Source organism: Episyrphus balteatus, chromosome 3 (genome assembly GCF_945859705.1).
Source record: "Episyrphus balteatus chromosome 3, idEpiBalt1.1, whole genome shotgun sequence".
Lineage (NCBI taxonomy): Eukaryota > Metazoa > Arthropoda > Insecta > Diptera > Syrphidae > Episyrphus > Episyrphus balteatus.
In genome coordinates, this window is record NC_079136.1 from 14,472,911 (window position 1) to 14,491,524 (window position 18,614).

Consider the following 18,614-nt stretch of genomic DNA (forward strand, 5'->3'; position numbering starts at 1 on the left):
TCCCGACAAAAATAATATTGCTAATTGAATTTATTGGTATACGATGGGGTTGAATGGAGTATTTTTTTGATTTTAATGATCAAGATAAGAGGTGGTTTTTTAGCTTTAATAACTTTTGAATTTTATAATTTTTGATAAGATAGGAATTATTGAGGGTTAAATCATTTATAAATTTAATTGCGAATTTATTTATATTTTTTCCAAGAAAATAAATGCAAAATTCACCTCAATCGACAAATAAAAATAATTTTGCTAATTTGATAAAATTTTTAACGATAAAGCATAATTTATCTTGTCAAATTTGTCATAGAACAAAAGAATGAATTGCGGAAAGTCTATAATTCAAATGACAAATTTTGTTCTTTGATGGTTTTTATTGCAAACAAAAAAAAAAATACTTAAAGAAAATAAAATATCAAATTATGTTAAAATTATTACACAATAAAGTTTTAACAGACTTTTACTTATGCATATTTTAAAATCACAATAAAAAAGTTAAATATTTTCATCTTAAATTTTTCTCTTCACAAAGTAAAAATGATGAAAAATATACTCAAAGTAATAAAAATCTTATTGCGTGCTATGAAATATGATGAGTGCGGCATATTACGATAAGATTATGCTAATATTCATTGTGTGACAGACAGTGAAAGTCATCTTTTGAATTTATAATATGAATTCAAAAAATTCTTAAAAAAAAAAACTAAAAGTTATTTATTGTTGTGTTTTATTTATTTTTTTTTTTTTTCTAAAAAAGTATTAATTATAAGTTCATGGGCATTATGCCAGGCATATAGAAAAACTTAGAAATATTTTTAATATTTTTTGTTTTGTTCAGAAAAAATTATTGATATTTTTAAATTTTTTTAAAAGTGAGCTTGAACTGACCTCGCATAAGGCCTTCGCCTTCTTTAAAATAATTTTTACAAAATAAAAAAAAAAATATTTTGTTTTTGAGAAAGTCAATAAATCAAATAGGTACCTACATACAAAAAATGTGAATGAGGTGGGTTGAAATATTTTTCTTTTATAGCTTTTGTATCTAATTTCAGTAAAGATTTTATATAATACAAAGTTATTTTTTACATAAAAGTAGTGAAAGTTGATTTTTTAACTGACTTTTTAAGACCATAGAATTAACAACAGAAAATATTGTAAAGTGAGAATTTATGTTGCTATAAATCTTGTATTTTGTTGATATCAATTTTTCAAAAAGAAATAGAATTCTACTTGAGGCCTTATTATTTATTCTGCATTCAAAATTGAAAGAAACAAAGAAAAAGAATTTAACGAATTTCTGTAGTAACTTAATGGTGGTTACGAAAATGTGAGATTAATTGCATTTCCTTTTTTAAAAACATTCAAAAAGTCTTAAGTTTTTTTTTAAGCGGTCTAGTTTTTTAAAGAAATATCACTGGCTGAGAATTATAGGGTTGTATGTCAACTCACCTTAGTTTTGAGAAAATCGATCTCAAAGTTTTTTAAGGCTGGTTTTTGGATAAAATAGTTACATAGCAGTAAAGTATTTATGCAATCCTATAAAGAACCTTAAAAAAATCATAAAACCATGAAAAAAATATTAATTTCACCACAAAAAAGGATTCTATGAGCATTTTTAAAAAATGACATAGAACCTTTTTATGAAAAAGTTTGTAAAAAAATTTGAAAAAGGTTCTATGTTCAACATAGAACCTTATAGTTATAAAGAGCTTACATGTTCTAATAAATGGATTTTATATGGAAAAAAGTGACTTCGTCGTGAAATAGACTTTAATTTAATTTAATTTTATTGAAGTTTTGCACAAAACAGTGAAATTCTATTTTGAATAACAGAAAAACATACCACAAATCACGTTGTTGCATTTATAGAAAACAACAATTCCTGCTTTTGTTGAATTAGGTATACAGAAAAAACAATTAGAATTTGTATTAAATCAATTGAATGTTTTTTTGCCAAAAAGAAATTTTTTTTTAATATTTTAATTTTAATAAGAATGCACATAAAATTAATGAAAAATCATTTCAATCTTAGCAGGTTCTACACTTAAATTTTCTTAAGAAGAAAATTATTGTTAAAATGAAGTTCACTTTGATTTTAACAAAGTTTAAACAAATTTTAATTATTTTTATTAGAATTCTTATTAATTTAAGAGGATTTTAGAGGAGTATAATCTTGATTCTAAGTGCCTTATTTGTCTCCATGTATAATGTAAGTAAATTTGCTTCAAGTTAACAAAAATAATTTATTCGATGAAACTATTAATAGAAATAAACTAATATAATTGTAAAAATGAATATAACGAAGAGTTCACTTCGGTTGGTAGAGTAAAATCTTGACCTTTGAAAAAAAAAAAAAAAATACTCAATTTTCCAACTAAATATTTAAAAAAAATTAGTTAATTTTTTGTTTAATATTTTTGTTTTTTGGGTACTAAGGTGAAAGCTGAATCTCGTTTGCAGTTGCTTTATCCTAGTATATCTTGCCATCGGATTTAGGTTTTTCCGAAGGTACCTTTTAGGTACTTTTTGAGTTTTGACTTCTTTTGTTTAAAGTTAAGGAATCTAAGTGTTTCTTTAACTTTTGGTTTATTAATACGAACTAGGAAATTCCCAACCTCAATTATGAAAAAAAAGTTTTCAAAAAATCACTTCCAATTCTTGGCACACAAAAAGCATTACTCTAATTTAAATATGATGTAAGAATATCTAGGTTAGGTAATCCGAATGAATTATTGCAAAAGTTAAGGTTGGATAGTATATATTTTGATTTAAAGAGTACAGAACGAGATACAAAAATTCTTTGGTAATTAGCAAAAGCCCTGGAGCGAAATCCGCTAAGTTGATAGTCGATAGTGTATAGTCAAAAACGACGAATTATGGAGCAAAATCGTCGTTTTTGACTGTCAACTATTGACTATCAAGTTAGCCGATCCCACCCCTGTTGTTCAATATCAGCAAAAACATCAAAAGAGCTTTTATTTTTACTTTAGTAAAAAAAAGATCATTTCTATAAGATTTCAAAAAAGTTGTATGTAACTTAAAGCAATGTACTTTTTTGTTTGAAATAAATCAGTAAAAGGGTTCTATGTAGCAATTTGAATAACATAGAACCTTATTATATTAATACATTTATGTGAAATCATGAAAGTTGTATGTCTTTTTTACATGTACTGTCGCCATTAATTTTTTGTTTAAATTTTATCTGAAAGCTGTTGAAATTACGAAAATTTTGGTGTATAAAACTCATTTTTTGTATTTTGTATGAAATACACCCTTATAATTCTTAGCCAGCGATATGTCTCTTTAAAAAAAAATCACTAGAGGACAAAATTAAAAGAGCAATAAATTTTGAATTTTGTTTTATTGACTTTGAAAACAATTTTTTTTTTTGTATATGCTCCGGAATAGGTCATTTCCCGAGTAATCGACCATACCTAGGTTTCGCAAAATCCAAATTCTGTAGTTTGGATGCTTGATAATGGAGAATAAAAGTTTTTTTTTAAATTAAAAACATTATTTCACGACAGCGAATATTATTTCATCCAAGTAAAAAAAATATGTTTTGTTGTCAGACAGGCGCAGTGGAAACTTTTGTGCTTTTTGATGATAAACATCATTTGCATGGACATTTTTCCTGGCGAAAAATTATGAAATTGTAAAAAAATCATATTAGTATAGGAAATAAAAAAAGGCTGCCACATTTTTTTTTATTCAAAATGGCAGACAGAATAACCGTTAGAATGGAATTTCCATTTTCAAAACAGTTTATAAGCTAGAAATTTAGCAAAATTGATATTAAAAAGGCACACTTGATCTTTGATTTAGGTATAATTGTTTACATTTCATAAAAAAAAATTTTAAAAGTTAGAAAACAAAGTCCAAAAAATTACCATCGTTGCCAACATGTGTTTTAAATAAAATACAATGCTCAATAAAAATGAAAATTATATTTTTTCTTTGAACCAAAATATACTTTTCAAAAACGATTTTAATTTTAATTTCGTCAAGTTTTTTTTGAGATATTAGAAATTTAATACAAATTTTTATTTGTACGAAACGTGTTTTAAGATCCCCGCAATAAATGGAGTCAAGAAAAAATAATCAAACAAAATGGATGTTCAGAAAATCATTTTGTATTAAATTTGTTTATGCTTGTTAGAGCCAATTTTTCAATCTTCTAATAAACAGTCAGTTAACTGTTCGACGAATAAAGTTATTAGGCTCATAAACAATCAGATAAAAACATTGAATTTTTCAATCAAGAATAATTTATTTTACAGAATAACAAAAAAAAATTGTCAAATTCAAATTATTTAAAATTAAACGTCATTTTTATTCATGATTGTTTTTGTTTTCTTGTTTTCCACTGTATTTTTTTCAAAATTCTTTCAAAACAGCTTTGACAACTGACACAATATTTTTATTGAAATTATTCCTTAGAATAATTTTATTCGTCTCTGAAAGAAGCAGATAGAATTATTCTTAGGAATAAGCTATATCTGCCTGTTGAAAAATTGATTTTTTCTCTATCCTTAGGAATAAGTACTAACTGACTGTTTAACTGACTATTGAAAAATTGGCCCTTAATGAATTAAATATAATTATCTGGACATTGAGTTTTGTTCAACTAAAGATCGCTTTGAAATAAAATTCACGATTGGGTAGCGTGAACTTCATCTTGAACAATGCATTTAGCTCCAAAAAAAGGATGCAATTTGATTTCTTTATTAAGCAAGCATTTTTAGAAAAAAAAAACCTAAATAGTTTAATTTTTTAAAAAGTTTTCTAAAATCAAGTTCGTATGCCACTTTGTAATAATTTTTTTCGAATATTTAAAACCTTAATTTAAAAAAAAAAAAAATTACGGAGAAAAAAAGGCCACCTTAAAACAAGCCCATTCTGCATTGAATTAAGTGGATTTCAACATGATGATTAGACAAGATGAGTTGGGCCTTAAATTAATCCACAAATCTTCTTAATTTCTTGAACGTGCTAATTTAAGAGAGAAAACCACTTAATTTGATCGAATTTCAATTATTTTTAGCGGAAATCATATAAAAGGGTAAGATTTAAGGTGCCCTTTTTTACTTGCGATATAGGTACTATATATCAAGTTATGCATTCGTACAAAAAAAAGTTGAGATAACATTTTTCCATGACATTACGATGGTAGAGAATGCCAAAAAAGTGGGTCCCGGAAGTCCGTCTGTCTGTCTGTCTGTCAGTCTGTCTGTATAAGGAGCTACAGCCTAAATGGATGGGCCGATTGACTTCAAACTTGGTATGTAGCATTATTTGGCAACTCTCCAGAGGTATTTTTGGAATTAATTTTTTTGGACCAAAAATAACGGTACTTGTCATATATCGATTTTAGTAAAGTTGAAATTGCTCAAAAAGGGCTCTAACGATTTTGTTTAAAAAATTTAAATAATAGTTTTAAGACAAGGTCTATCTTTTAATGAAAAATTTTTTTTTGAAAATCATTATTAACGGTACCTGCCATAGAACCGTTTTTTTTTTTTCAAATCCGATTATCTCCGAAACCGCTTTTTCGATTTCAACGAAACTTTTTGTGAAGTAGCATTTATATAATTTAAATATAAGCCAAAAATAAAATTTTGAAAAAAATAATTTTTGGATTTTTAAAAAAATTTTGAAAATTTTTTTTTGGAAAATTAAATTTTGAAATTTTGTTTTTAGATGTTGATTAGTGATTTCTACAGAATGGCATACCAATTTTATTTTAAAACTTTTTTTCCAAAAAATTATTTATAAAAAATTAGTTTTTTTAAAAACGGCTCAAACGATTCTGAAATTTTTTTTTCTAAAAATGCATCTTAATATATCAATGAAAACTGCATACTTGTTTTGGGGGGGCAATTTAATTTCAGATTTTATATTACGAATTTTATTTATTTTTTTTTTTTTAATTTTTTAAAAATGTCTATATAAAAAGTCTTAAAAATGTAAGTAACTTGAACTCTAAGAGCAAGTTCGTGCAACCCAGTCGTTCATTTTATTTTAACGTGTTTAGTAACAATTTTTGAAGAAAACTTGTTTTTAATAAAAGATAGACCTTTTATAAAAACTAACACTTGATTTTTGTAATCAAAACCGTTGGAGTCGTTTTTGATAAAATTAAACTTTTACAAATTGTTGGTTTATCGATATTTTCGGTCCAAAAAAATTAATTCAAAAAACCGCTCTGTAAAGTCTTGAAAACCAATACAAACCAACTTTGAAATAGATTTGGTCATTCAGGCTGTAGCTCCTTATACAGACAGACAGAATCCTGACAGACGGACTTGTGAAACCCACTTTTTTCATAATCATCATTATGTCATTTTTGATTGTCAGCTCAATATTAGCTACTCAATATTGTTTTTTATTGCAGCTACCATCAGTTGTGTATAAAAATGTTATCGAACTTTACGTAAATCAACTGAATCATATTTGAACGCATAATAAAAACTATAATTTCTTCCTTATAAAAAACTCAATAAAATACAAATATTCTTTGAAACATTAAACGAAATTTATTCGATCCAAAAACAAAACGGAATTTGGGCAGTCTCATTTCAAATTACACCCACAAGCTGACCACATCAGAGAAAAAAATTGTTGCGGCATCATTGTACGCATGTAAATTCAATTCATCACCGTGATCTGACTTTTTAATGAGATTTTATTAATGCAAGATGTGACTTTGACTGAATTATATCTTTTTTCCCTTTTACTAATATTATCTACATCTCTTCTTTCTATTGTATTGTTCATCAATTGCATCTTTAATTTATGTGACATTTCAAAAAAAGAGAAGCAATATAATTAGTTTTTCCAAGTGAGCCTATTTATGTTAATTTCAAGATTTAATGCTTTGAACAATTTCACTAATAATAATGAAAGTTCACAGCGTGAAAAAAAGTCACTTCAAATAAAAAGATTGATGTGCGGTTTGAGTTTGTTGAACTACCCAGAGGGAATAGGGAACGTAAATGATATTTTTTTTTTGTTCATTATTTATAAAAATGTGCTATGTTTCTGTGTGTCTTTTATCTGTCCAAAAAAAATACCCAAACTTAGATTAACCATGGGGAACACTGCGCACACATTTTGTGTAGGGTGGCACTTTTTTGGGGTGATTCTTTTAATCGACCTCAACGCTCGGAAACAATTAAAAGTTAATTGAAGTTTTGAAAAAGGTTGAATCCTAATTTGATAAGACAAGGTGATTATTTTTCATCATGTCGTCGTCTTTGGTTGTAGAGGGTAGAATGAACAAAAATGTTTTTTTTTTTTTTGGTTTCTTGATGATCGTTATGAGGAAAGGTAGATAGATTTTGTGGTTGGGAAAGGTCTCTTTTTTTTTTGTTAAGGTATACAGGGTGTCCCAAAAGTAATGGATCAAACGAAATATGCAGATAGGCCAACTTTAGGGCTCTCAGAATTTGGTAACTTGTTCATCCCAAATCCTTACGGTTTTCAATTTAATGCAGTTTTTGTGAATTATCGAAAAATCTCGACTTTGCAACAGTATTTTGCTTCCTCCGGTCATAATTGATTTTTGTTTTTTACAATTCTTTCACTAAAACATTGGCTAATAAGAATAAATAATTATTTAATCAAAATATTTTTTATTTCATACGCCATTTTGCTGCAAATTAATTAACAGTTCCATGTTTTATAAAAACTCAATTACTTAATTTTTTTCAGAGCAACACACTGCAAAAAATTTGTATGGTGTGACACAGGTTAATTATTTTAAAAACTTGCCGTGTTATTGCACTTTTTAAAAATGTATAAAAGTTTCCAAACTTGAAGTTAGAACAAAAGATATTACAATTTTAATGCAACAAAACAGGCCTTTTCAGAGAAAAATAACAAAGAAAAATAAACACATTTCCTCGACTGTTGTTTGTTTATTTCTTTTTGAATAAAAGCCTCGATTTTTGTTTGTTATTTTCCTCTGAAAACCCCTGTTTTTTTGCATTAAAATTGTAATATCTTTCGTTCTAATTTGAACTTTGGAAATTTTTATACATTTTTGAAAAGTGCAATAACACGGCAAGTTTTTAAAATAATAAACCAGTATCACACCATACAATTTTTTTTCGGGATGTTCCTCTCAAATAAAAGTAAGAAATTGAGTTTTTATAAAACATGGAACTGTTACATAATTTGCAGCAAAATGGCGTATGAAATAAAAAATATTTTGATTAAATAATTATTTATTCTTATTAGCCAATGTTTTAGTTAAAGAATTGTAAAAAACAAAAATCAATTATGACCGGAGGAAGCAAAATACTGTTGCAAAGTCGAGATTTTTCGATAATTCACAAAAACTGCATTAAATTGAAAACCGTAAGGATTTGGGATGAACAAGTTACCAAATTCTGAGAGCCCTAAAGTTGGCCTATCTGCATATTTCGTTTGATCCATTACTTTTGGGACACCCTGTATAAATGGAGTGTTAAAGCATATGAAAATAATTATTAATGAAAATGGAAGGTTATTAGTGGTGGCATTTTTGTTTGAAGTATCCATTAAGCTATTATAGAGAAGATACAAAGAAAAACCAAAGTAAATTGGCAGCACTTTTATAAAATAATTGCTATTTTTAGAGAAAATGTTGGTAATAATATATAATAGAAAAACGATTTTTTTTTTCTATTTTTATCCAATTTTCATTTTTATGTAAAGATGTCCTTTTTGAGATTGAAAGGATGTGTCAAATAATATATTTAATATACCTTTAATGCTTCCCAATGTTAAAATAGTCAAAAATCTAAAAAAATGTGCTACAGTTACGAAAAAACAACAATACATTTTATTTAAAAAAAAAGTTACGTATACACCACAGTGTCCCATATTGTAAGAAATTCATACATTTTTTTTGTCTTGGTAATTCTTCTTGAACCTTGAAGACTAAAATAACAAATAAAAGAAAATTTAAGGAGAATTACGATCACTGCAATTTTACCATGAATTTTAGAATAATTAGGATAATTACTTCTTTCAAAAGTAATGTGTTTTTGACCTTGATTAAATAGACGTCATCTTAATGCTAAACGTTGGGATCTCATAGAACGTGTGACCTATTTCCATATTTTGCATGGTGTCGTCTCCATCATAGAATTTTATTTAACTCTACATAATATGGACTTTTAATTACTCGTCTTAACTATTTTATTTGCAAAAAAAAAAAGTTTCCCCTTCAAAGTTTTTGGTTAGTTAACGAATAAAAACACAAAAGAAAAAACAAACAAAATTATGATGTCTTTTTTTGTTTACATTTGCAAATCTGGTCACTCTATTTTGAATGCAAATTAGATTTTGCAAGAAAATGTTTTGCACATCATTCGAATGCATATGAAAAATTTTTGCTTCATTTTGACAGAAGTTTATTGTACACATACAAAGATTTTTCTTCGTTAGAGAGTAAAAGTTTTTCTTTTTTCCAAAAAAAGAGAGGATTTTATATTCAAAATGAAACTTTCTACAGGAGTAAAGAAGAATAAGACGGGTTGAGAGTCGGCTCTGGGAAAACGTATCTTTTTTCTGGTTGAAATAAATCTCTATGAGTTTTCTACAATGAATTTAAATCCCCCTGAGGCAGGGACTTTATACACTCGTACAGAGCAAGTTTTAGTTTTGAAAAAAGAAAAAGGTAGAAAAAAAACATAGCAAATAGAGTGATGCCGGCCTGGCAGGCACAGGATCGCTCTCTTACGTCCTCGTCATATCCTCGTTTGTCTTCGTATAGTTATTTCTAGAGAGGAGCTAACTTCAAGGCTGTCAAAGTATATTCTACTATTCTTAATGGAATTTCTTTGTTGGTTTCCTTAGACTTTTTTAATTTCGTTTTATTTTTTTTTTCTTCTCACACTTTGAATTCAAAATTAAGGCTCAAACAATACCCTAGCACAGGAAACAATGGAATTTTAATTTGAAAGGTTACATTTGAATGCAATGTTGGGAGGCTGTTTTCTGTTTTTTTTCTGCTATTTTTAATAAAATGAAAATGTAAATTACATAGATAGGGTTTTTTTTTTGTATTTCTTTTGCAAAAATTTAAAAAAGAATTTTAAAAGAGGTGTGATGTGCCTTTTTTTGTTTATCTAATTGGAAATTGTTTTGAAGGACATTTTAGGGGTGTCATTTGAGAAAAAAGAGGAAGAAACTTTAGTCATTATCTGCGTCATAAAACATTTCATTTTTGATTCTTGGGGTTCTTCTGGATAGTCATTTAAATTAACATTAATTTTTTGGTCTCCAGTAATGTCGTAGCATTAATAAAATAACAGTCTTGGAAACAGAATTCTTAGAACATTTTTGAAAGGTTAAGGAAAATAAAATAAAAATGTTGCTTGAAAAAAAAAGAGTGACATGGCGAAAGAGTTGTAATTAAATTTTGTTTTGATCGATTTTTTGCAATTCCCCATTGAATTTTTTTTTTCGAAATTATGCTATGTTTTTCTATATACGATAGGCTGTATTTCAGTAAAAAAAAAATAAAAAATTATCGTATCATGACAAAATAAAAAGCATGTAAAAGATATATTCTTCTTATTTGAGGATTTTATGACCAAATATTATTTTATTTTTAATGGTAAAATAGCTTAATCAATGTAACTGTTCAAAAACCAAAATTTTTCGAATTTTGTTTGTGTTGACTTTTATCTTAAAAAATTTTTTATGATAAAATGTGATTATTATTTTTCAAGATTCTTTTTGTTTCCATCTTCTACGATTTTTTTTAGACTGCAATATCAGTCATCAAACCAAAAACCATATTTTTGACTTTGATTATCAAGATCTCAACAAAGGATTACGTTACAGAAAATTCAAGAATATATATTTAAAAATTTCATTTAATTCTCTACAAAGAAATTAAGCTAACTTTGTAAAAAAATGTTATCTCACATTTGAGATCAATTAAAAAAAGCTATCAAAATAGGCATTTTTACGGTTTTTTAGAAAATGTATCGCTGTTTTAAATCTATGCGTTTTAGGATTAAACTGCGGCTTAATTGAATCATTTATTTTCAAAACACGAGAAGTCCACTTTTTTTCAAAATTCGTTTTTTTGGCTAAATTTTTACTTAAGGGATAACCGCGTAGGTATATCTTCAAAATATGAAGTTTTCACTCCATCTATATCCGATTTTCAGCTACGCGAAATTTTTTTTTAGCATCAAAAACAGGATAAGTCCGGACGTTTTTTTAAGTAAGTTTTAAGTGTCTTTAAAGTTAAATAAGCACTCTGAATATTGTATTTAAATCTCAAATAGCTACAATTCTTTGATAGACTGCGGCTGAAAACAAAATTGTATATTTATTTTAAAACTAATTTCACATTCGTTTATTTTCTAAGTATGATAAGTAAGTGTTTTTATTTTTTATCTATAGCTCCAAAAATTAAAAAAGAAACAATATTCTGAAGCTAGGCAAAAGTTCTACAGAATATATATTTTATAAAATTTGCTACACACATCAAACGAAAATAGAACGTTTTTTTCTTCCCCTGAAAATTTTAAAATCATGGACTAATCATGTTTTGAAAAAAAAAAAAATGATTCAATTATTGAAGCTTTAAATACTTGAAATTAATCTGCAAGGTGACAGATTTATTTATGAAACAGTTTTTCTGTTGTGAGGGTTTGAACTTTTGAGATGAAATAAATCACCATATTTCTGCAGCTCAAAATGATGTACTCGCAATCACTTTTTTATTAGAAAAATCAAATTCTTTTGAGTTAATTTGAATATTTTATTAATAAATATAGTTTAAATTTAAGATAAACCAAGGCAAAATTAAAAGTTTAAAAAAAAAAGTTAAATTTTGAAAAAAAAAACTTTTCATACCAATGTTGGATATTTTTTTCCTAATTTTAAAAATTTTTGATTTTTCTTTGGTTTATCTAAAATTTAAACGGTATTTATTATTAATAAAATAATGGAGTACAGAACAGACCAAATTGCCGAAGACTTTTGAGCTAACCTCTTCTCTATTTTCACTATTAAGTCTCAAAAACTAATTTTCAATGAAGTTCTTTTTTATGATTAATCGGAAAAGTACATTTTTCCTTAAAATGTTGCTTTTCAAAATCCAAATCAGAAGTAGCAATTTGGATCAAAAAAACCATTCATTATGAATATGTACTAAGATTTTGAGATATCATAAATTACTTTTTGCAAGCAATATCTTTGAGAAAAAAAACTAATTTTGAAAAAAATTTAAATATATTTAGGACGATAAAATATTGCGTTTTGAAATTGCATAAGAAATGTACAAATGTACCCAAAAACCGCGTTTTTGACCTGTTAATATTTAAGTATTTCAAAAACGTGGCGTGCCAGTGAAATTTTTCGGATCCTTTAGAAAAGTATGGTTTGGTTCTAGCTCTATTTTCGTAGCCGACCAGTGCTACCAACTGCAGATGAGTATGCTAAAAGAACAATGTCGTCTTGTAATTAAATTTTTAACTTATTTTCTAGTCAGTGCCTACGGTCTTCAATGAAGAGTAAAATTAAAAATTTTCTCATTGCAAATCTTCCTGTTTCGGTTTGAAACCTCACAGACAAGTTCTTGTTCATTCCATCTATATACCACTTCAATTGTCTGCCCATAGAAGTTTTGGAGTACTATGCCTACCAAATTTAATGTTGATATAGGTTGACAATATTTACACTGATTTGGCCCTGAACTGACAAAAAGTCGATTTACTAAAATTACTTTTCAATTTATCTCTTCATTTAAATTTTAATTAAAATTATGCACTTAAGTTGAAACAAGTAACAATAAAAAGTTTTTTTTTTTTTTTTAAATCAATTAAAAAAAAGTATGTTCAACAAACATCAAATTGCATCTGATAAGCCGATTAGAGAAAACTTCAAAATTAGGTACTAAAAGTATTCTAATTTATGTAAATTTCTTCTAAGAAAAAAAAAAGGTTCTTCAATCTTAATACTTTTATGACCATTTCACGAAAAAAAATATTTTTATTACTCAATCTTTGTACTCCAAAGAAAAAAAATAAAACAAAAAAAAAAAAAAAACACTTTCAAAACAACTAAATAAAATACTTTGAATACAGGTAAAGCTACCTACACATAAAAAAGTTCCTACAAATAAGTAGGTACCTAATACAATATGAAATAAGATCCCATCCTCATTAACCTTTATATTGCTTACCTCTTATACTTTCTCTCTTCTTAAATAAAAAGAAAAGCAAAAAAAAAAAAAAAAAGTAAAATAAAATAAAATCTAAACGATCTCTGGGCTCACATTGACAAAGGAAGTCATAAAAAAATATTAACCAGAATGAAGAATACAATAAAGCAAAAACAACAACAAAAATGTCGGTGAAAATACCTGATATAAAATAAATAACCTCAAAAAATATTATATAGAGACTCATCTTCTTCCATAAAAAGAAAGAAAAAGTTAAAAAGCAAAAACAAAATAAAACGGTGCGCTTAAAATTATAAGGTCTCACAATAACAACAAAACAACAAAATTGAAAATAATAAAGAAGCAACAAGTTCAGATTTCAGAGTGGCTCACCTAATTCGAACAAACTGGTTGGCCGCAAATGTCACCTGTCCTGTGGATGCGGTTGCAATTTATTTGTGGAATTTAAAATATTGATCTTAAGTCAAACAAACAACATACCTATAAGACTCGTATAATGTTTATAGAGATGCACCACAAAACTGATGACTTGCACTTGACTATAAGGACCACCAGAGTTGAGTTGATGTACCATGCTACCGGGGGGGCTACAAATTGTGTTGATACACAACAAACATTTCCGTCGTTCGTTTGTGCGTTGTTGAGATGAAAAAGAAGATACATACCAATTTTCTCTCCGTTTAACCAATGACTACCACTTTTAGGAAAAATCGATTGAGTAATCGTCAGTAAGTGGTCTTTTGCTATTAATATATAAAAACAGCAGTTCCGGATTTTTAATAACAAATGTTTAACTGACTTTTATGGATAAGAGGGCTCAAGCAGTTTGGAGTTGTCTTGCTGTTATTAAATTTTACTTTTTTCAACTCTTATAAAATCAATATAGAGTGAAAAAGTGGTGGAAACTTCATCAAGATCAGTTTAAATCTGTGAATTCAAAATTGCGTGTAAACGCTGCTGATTTGTTAGTAGATATTTCGGAAGTAATTTGATATATGTAGTTTGTTTCACAATTTTTACTTGCTCTATAGGGCAAGTATTGGTTTCGTGTCGAAAAAAAAATTTGAGGTTTTAATCAAAACCAACATTACGATGATGGAGAATTCCAAAACAGTGGGTCTCGCAATTCCGTCCGTGCGTCTGAACGTCTGTGCGGTTGTGCGTCCATCTGTACACATTTCCACAGCCTAAACGGGTGGACGGATTTTCTTCAAATTTGGTACAGATGATTTTTATGGAATTTTGAAAGTTGTTTTTTTTTTTTATATCTCGCTTAGAAAGTGTACCTCCCATACAAATTTTTCAATTCAAACCAAATAACTCGAAAACGGCTCTAACGACTTTGATTAAACTTTGCAGACGTAATATTCAAAGCGATTGCAACAAAACTGCATTTTTAGTTTTTCTCAAAAAAGTCAAAGAAGTGTACCTCCCATACAATTTTTTCAGATTATACCAAATAACTCGAAAATGGCTCTAACGATTTTGATTAAACTTTACAAACATAATATTCAAACCTATTGCAATAAAACTGCATCTTTATTTTTTTTTTTTTTTTTTTCAAAAAAAGTTAAATAATAAAACCTTTTATTTTTCATTTAACAAAATTTTGCCCTAAATGTCGGCTCTTCCCCAACATCAACAAAATTTCTTTAATTTTATATAGAGGCAGCTCTAAAAATCTACAAGTAAACTAACATAAAAGTGTTTTAAACTGCAAGAGCAAGTACGTGCGACCCCAGTCGTGCATTTTATTTAAATAACTATCATAATTTGATCCCTGATCCCAAATCCGGTCTCATAACTGGGATTCTGCATCAAGTATTACTTTTAAAGAACTGTTTTCTTATTCGATAAGTTACCAAAAAGTCATTGAAATTTAGAATTTAGTTCAACAAGATAAGTGTTTGATCAACAAAAAATTTTAGTTTTTCAATTATATGTATTAAATTGATAGTTATTCTCTTTATGTTAGTGTGACTGATGATAAGGAAGATTTTAGCGGAAATATTTCTCTGTCTGAAAACTTTTCTTTGAATAGTCAAAAAATGACGATTCTGACGAAATAAAAATGGGACGGAAATTTATTTTCAAACTTACATAATTATCTACACAAATTCTCAAAGGCTTCAATATTTTGTATTAAGTTATTGTGAGTATCGAGAAGCACAAAACAATTTTTTTTTTCGGTTTTTAATTTTGTGAGCTTAAAATATTTTGATCGTAATAGAGTGACTCTTTCAAACAAAATTTGGGAAAATTAAAAACTTTGTCTGAAAATTAAGATCGACTATCTATTTGTTCTTTTCTTAACCACAATAGCTCAGAAAAAGTTTTTAGTTCATTTAAATTAATTTTTATTTAAAAATTATATTTTTTTTTAATTCACTCAGTTTGTTTATTTTTTTTAATTACTTTGAGTAGCCTTTTTTATGAAATAAAACTTATTTTTTTTATGAAAATAAACTGGGCTTTAATAAAAAGCACAAAAAATTAATACTCATTAACGTGTTTTTTTGAATTAGATGATATGAAAGTGTAAAAAACAACTTAAAAAACGATGAAAATTGTGTTTGATGCAAAATTGTGGAGAAACTGTTGTCCGCAGAAAAAAAAGTTTTGAGACAAATAAAACTGTAATAAATTCTTGATTGGTTGTAAAAAAAATCTTTCAAATCAAACGTAGTTTGGCAAAGATAAGGCCAGTCAAAAGGACAAGAGAGCAAAAATCATAAAAAACCGTGGTAACTCGAAAACGGGACGAAAACGAGAAAATTACCTCATAAGTTTTTCGACTTAAAATGACCTCAGGAATCCATGGTTTTCGTTTGGGGCGGTGACTGTGGAACACCCTGTATATGTAGTCTCTAGACTAGATGGAATTAAGAAGTTCTAGCTGAACAATTAATGAAGGGATCTTAAAAATATCCATAGTAATTGCTCAAAATTTACTGTGATGAACAGGCTACGAGACAAAAGTAGTGCCACAACTTCTTAAGTACTAATGTCAATTTTCTTTCATTAATGAAGCCAACGCTTTCTTCATTTCACTTAAATTGCTAGGATTCAAGTTCAGTTGCTTCAAGCATTTTTAAAAACAAAGTTGTTAACTTTTCTTCGTTTGTTATTAAATCGCTATCAGCGAAGATTATGTATAAATTAAAAAGTTGACATTGATTAATGTTCAAAATATTAATCTTCTTTGTATGATAAAAGTACGAGCTAACGTAATTCGTCTGGTCTTTTACCACAATGATCATGATTATCATCTGTCAATTTAAGTACCTAACTTTTCAGTTGCATTTACAACAGACATAGACATGATGTTACGATGATAGAAAATGCCAAAAAAGTGGGTATCAAAATTTTTTCTATACCTATAACAGTGTAAACATTTATGAATGATTTCCTAGAGGGGTAATTTTTTGACGGACCAAAACTATTGTTACGTTACTAACGGCTGCTGTGACGATTTTGATTAATTTTTGAAGTGAAAACTTCTTTAGTATCGTAGTGATTTGAAACAAGATGAAACGAAAAAGCGACACGAAAAATCAATTGATCATAACTTTTTTGTTTTAATAGATAGATGAATGAAATTTGTATAGTGGATAGATAATTAAATAAATTATGATTGTGCAAAACTTCAATTAATTTCATATTCAAAATTCTGAGATAACGGTGAAAAGATGTTCTTTTTTAAACACGTTATATCTTTTGATCTAGAGCACATAACAAATTTATTTAACTTTAATACGCATGCTGATAATATTACCTTTCTTTTAATATATCACACATAACTGTACGTGCTCCACAAAATATATAGACATGGTCGATATAAATATTTTGAGCTGAAACAATAAGCTTTCAGATGGTATAAAATTTATTGTAGGTTGTCATATAAAAAAAGTGATGGAATAAAAAAATAGTTATATTTTTTCGATTTTTTTAAATGATTTTTTGTTCGTTTTTTTTTTCAGTGTAATGTCTCGATATTTGTTGAAGGGTTGTAGCGGTAAATGATTTTTCTGATTTCAGGAGCTGTGAATCGAAAATTAAACATTTATGTTCAACATAAGTCCTTACGTGAAAGTTTACGCAAAGGAAAAAGTAGAGAATAAGAGTTTATGTTCAACGTAAACTATTTTAGTTTTGATTCAGCAAATGGCCGTAAGTAATTTTAATGTTAAAGCTCTACAAAATTTTAACGAAAAACATTTTTGGATTTAAAAAAGAAAACAACACAATTTTTTTTCAAAAATCAATTTTTTTTTAAACTTTTGGATACATTTTTTAAATTTCGTCATATCAAATTTTACTTTGCAAAGTTTTAGAAAATTTGTTTATACAAGAAATCAAATTCCATCACTTTGTTTTGTGGTAAAAATCATTCAAAATGGTCGGTGCTTGCGTTATTTTCTAAACATTTTTATACTTTTTTACATTTCTTATAAAAAAAAAAAAACATCATGAACTATTCCATGTATTTTTTTCATAAACGCTTTCAGGCTTTCAATTTTCTTGAAAATTAGGTAATACATATTAGTAAATCTTTCTTTAGTTTCTTGCCCAAAAAGGCGAAAAGTCTTCTTCAGCTTTCAACTACTGCTTAAATGTTTTTTGTTTATTATTAAACAGACTAAACCAGAAAGTTTCAAAATGTATTTTCTTATCGAGAAAAAAACATTGTTATCAATTTGTTATCACAGTACATAATAACACGCAAGCCAAAAAACTTGATTGGGCCCCCGAAAAGTTCAATAATCCAGCCGTATTAAAGACTGTCACTACAAGATGAGTACAGCAATGTAAACATTTTAACGGTTTTCTCGAATTTCAAATATTTAGAGATAAACGTGGACCGATATTGACAAACATTAAACGGTTTTCCTTTTCATTTATTATTATTTTCCACTGGTTATATTGGTTGTTTTATTTTCCTCTTATCCAAACACAGACAAGTTTGACTTGTCGGTCGCGGTAATCGCGGTGCTTGGTGTTAATAATGAAAATTTCAATATAAAATGAGAAAATATGAAATCGATTTTTTTTTTTTTTTTTTTAAGTTTGTTAAAGGAAGTTAAAGGAAGCCACTTTAAGTTGCAATGGCGTGGGGTGTTTCCATGTTTGTTTTCCTTTTTCAAGCTTGTTCAGTATAACATCATTTATATTAACAGTTGAACCATGATGCTGAATCAGGATATCGCAGACAGACCATCATTGATTGAAGTTTAAAAACAAAAAACTATACATCAATTAATTTTATCGATATATAGCAAATAGCTTGACCAAAGTGGATTGGTTTCAATAACAAAACAGAAGCAGCAGCACAAAACTATTAATTTTCCGGTCTTGGCATAATGAAAATGCTTTACCATGTGTGTGTTTTTGTTTTGTTGGCTTATTTCCAATATGATGT

General features: G+C 27.4%; 1 protein-coding gene across 9 annotated transcripts in view; it reads left to right on the forward strand.

Annotated features, from left to right (window-relative positions):
- The window catches only part of LOC129915632 (tropomodulin), a 175,792-nt gene that overhangs the window by 109,204 nt on the left and 47,974 nt on the right, over nt 1–18,614 (forward strand). The window contains exon 1 of one of the 9 annotated variants that reach the window (XM_055995261.1): nt 17,345–17,365. The exons of the other annotated variants lie outside the window; for them this stretch is intronic. Coding sequence (XP_055851236.1) covers nt 17,360–17,365 — 6 coding nt within the window. The 5' untranslated portion in view covers nt 17,345–17,359. Of the gene's footprint in view, nt 1–17,344; nt 17,366–18,614 lie in introns of those variants that run through there. 9 annotated transcript variants of the gene reach the window in all.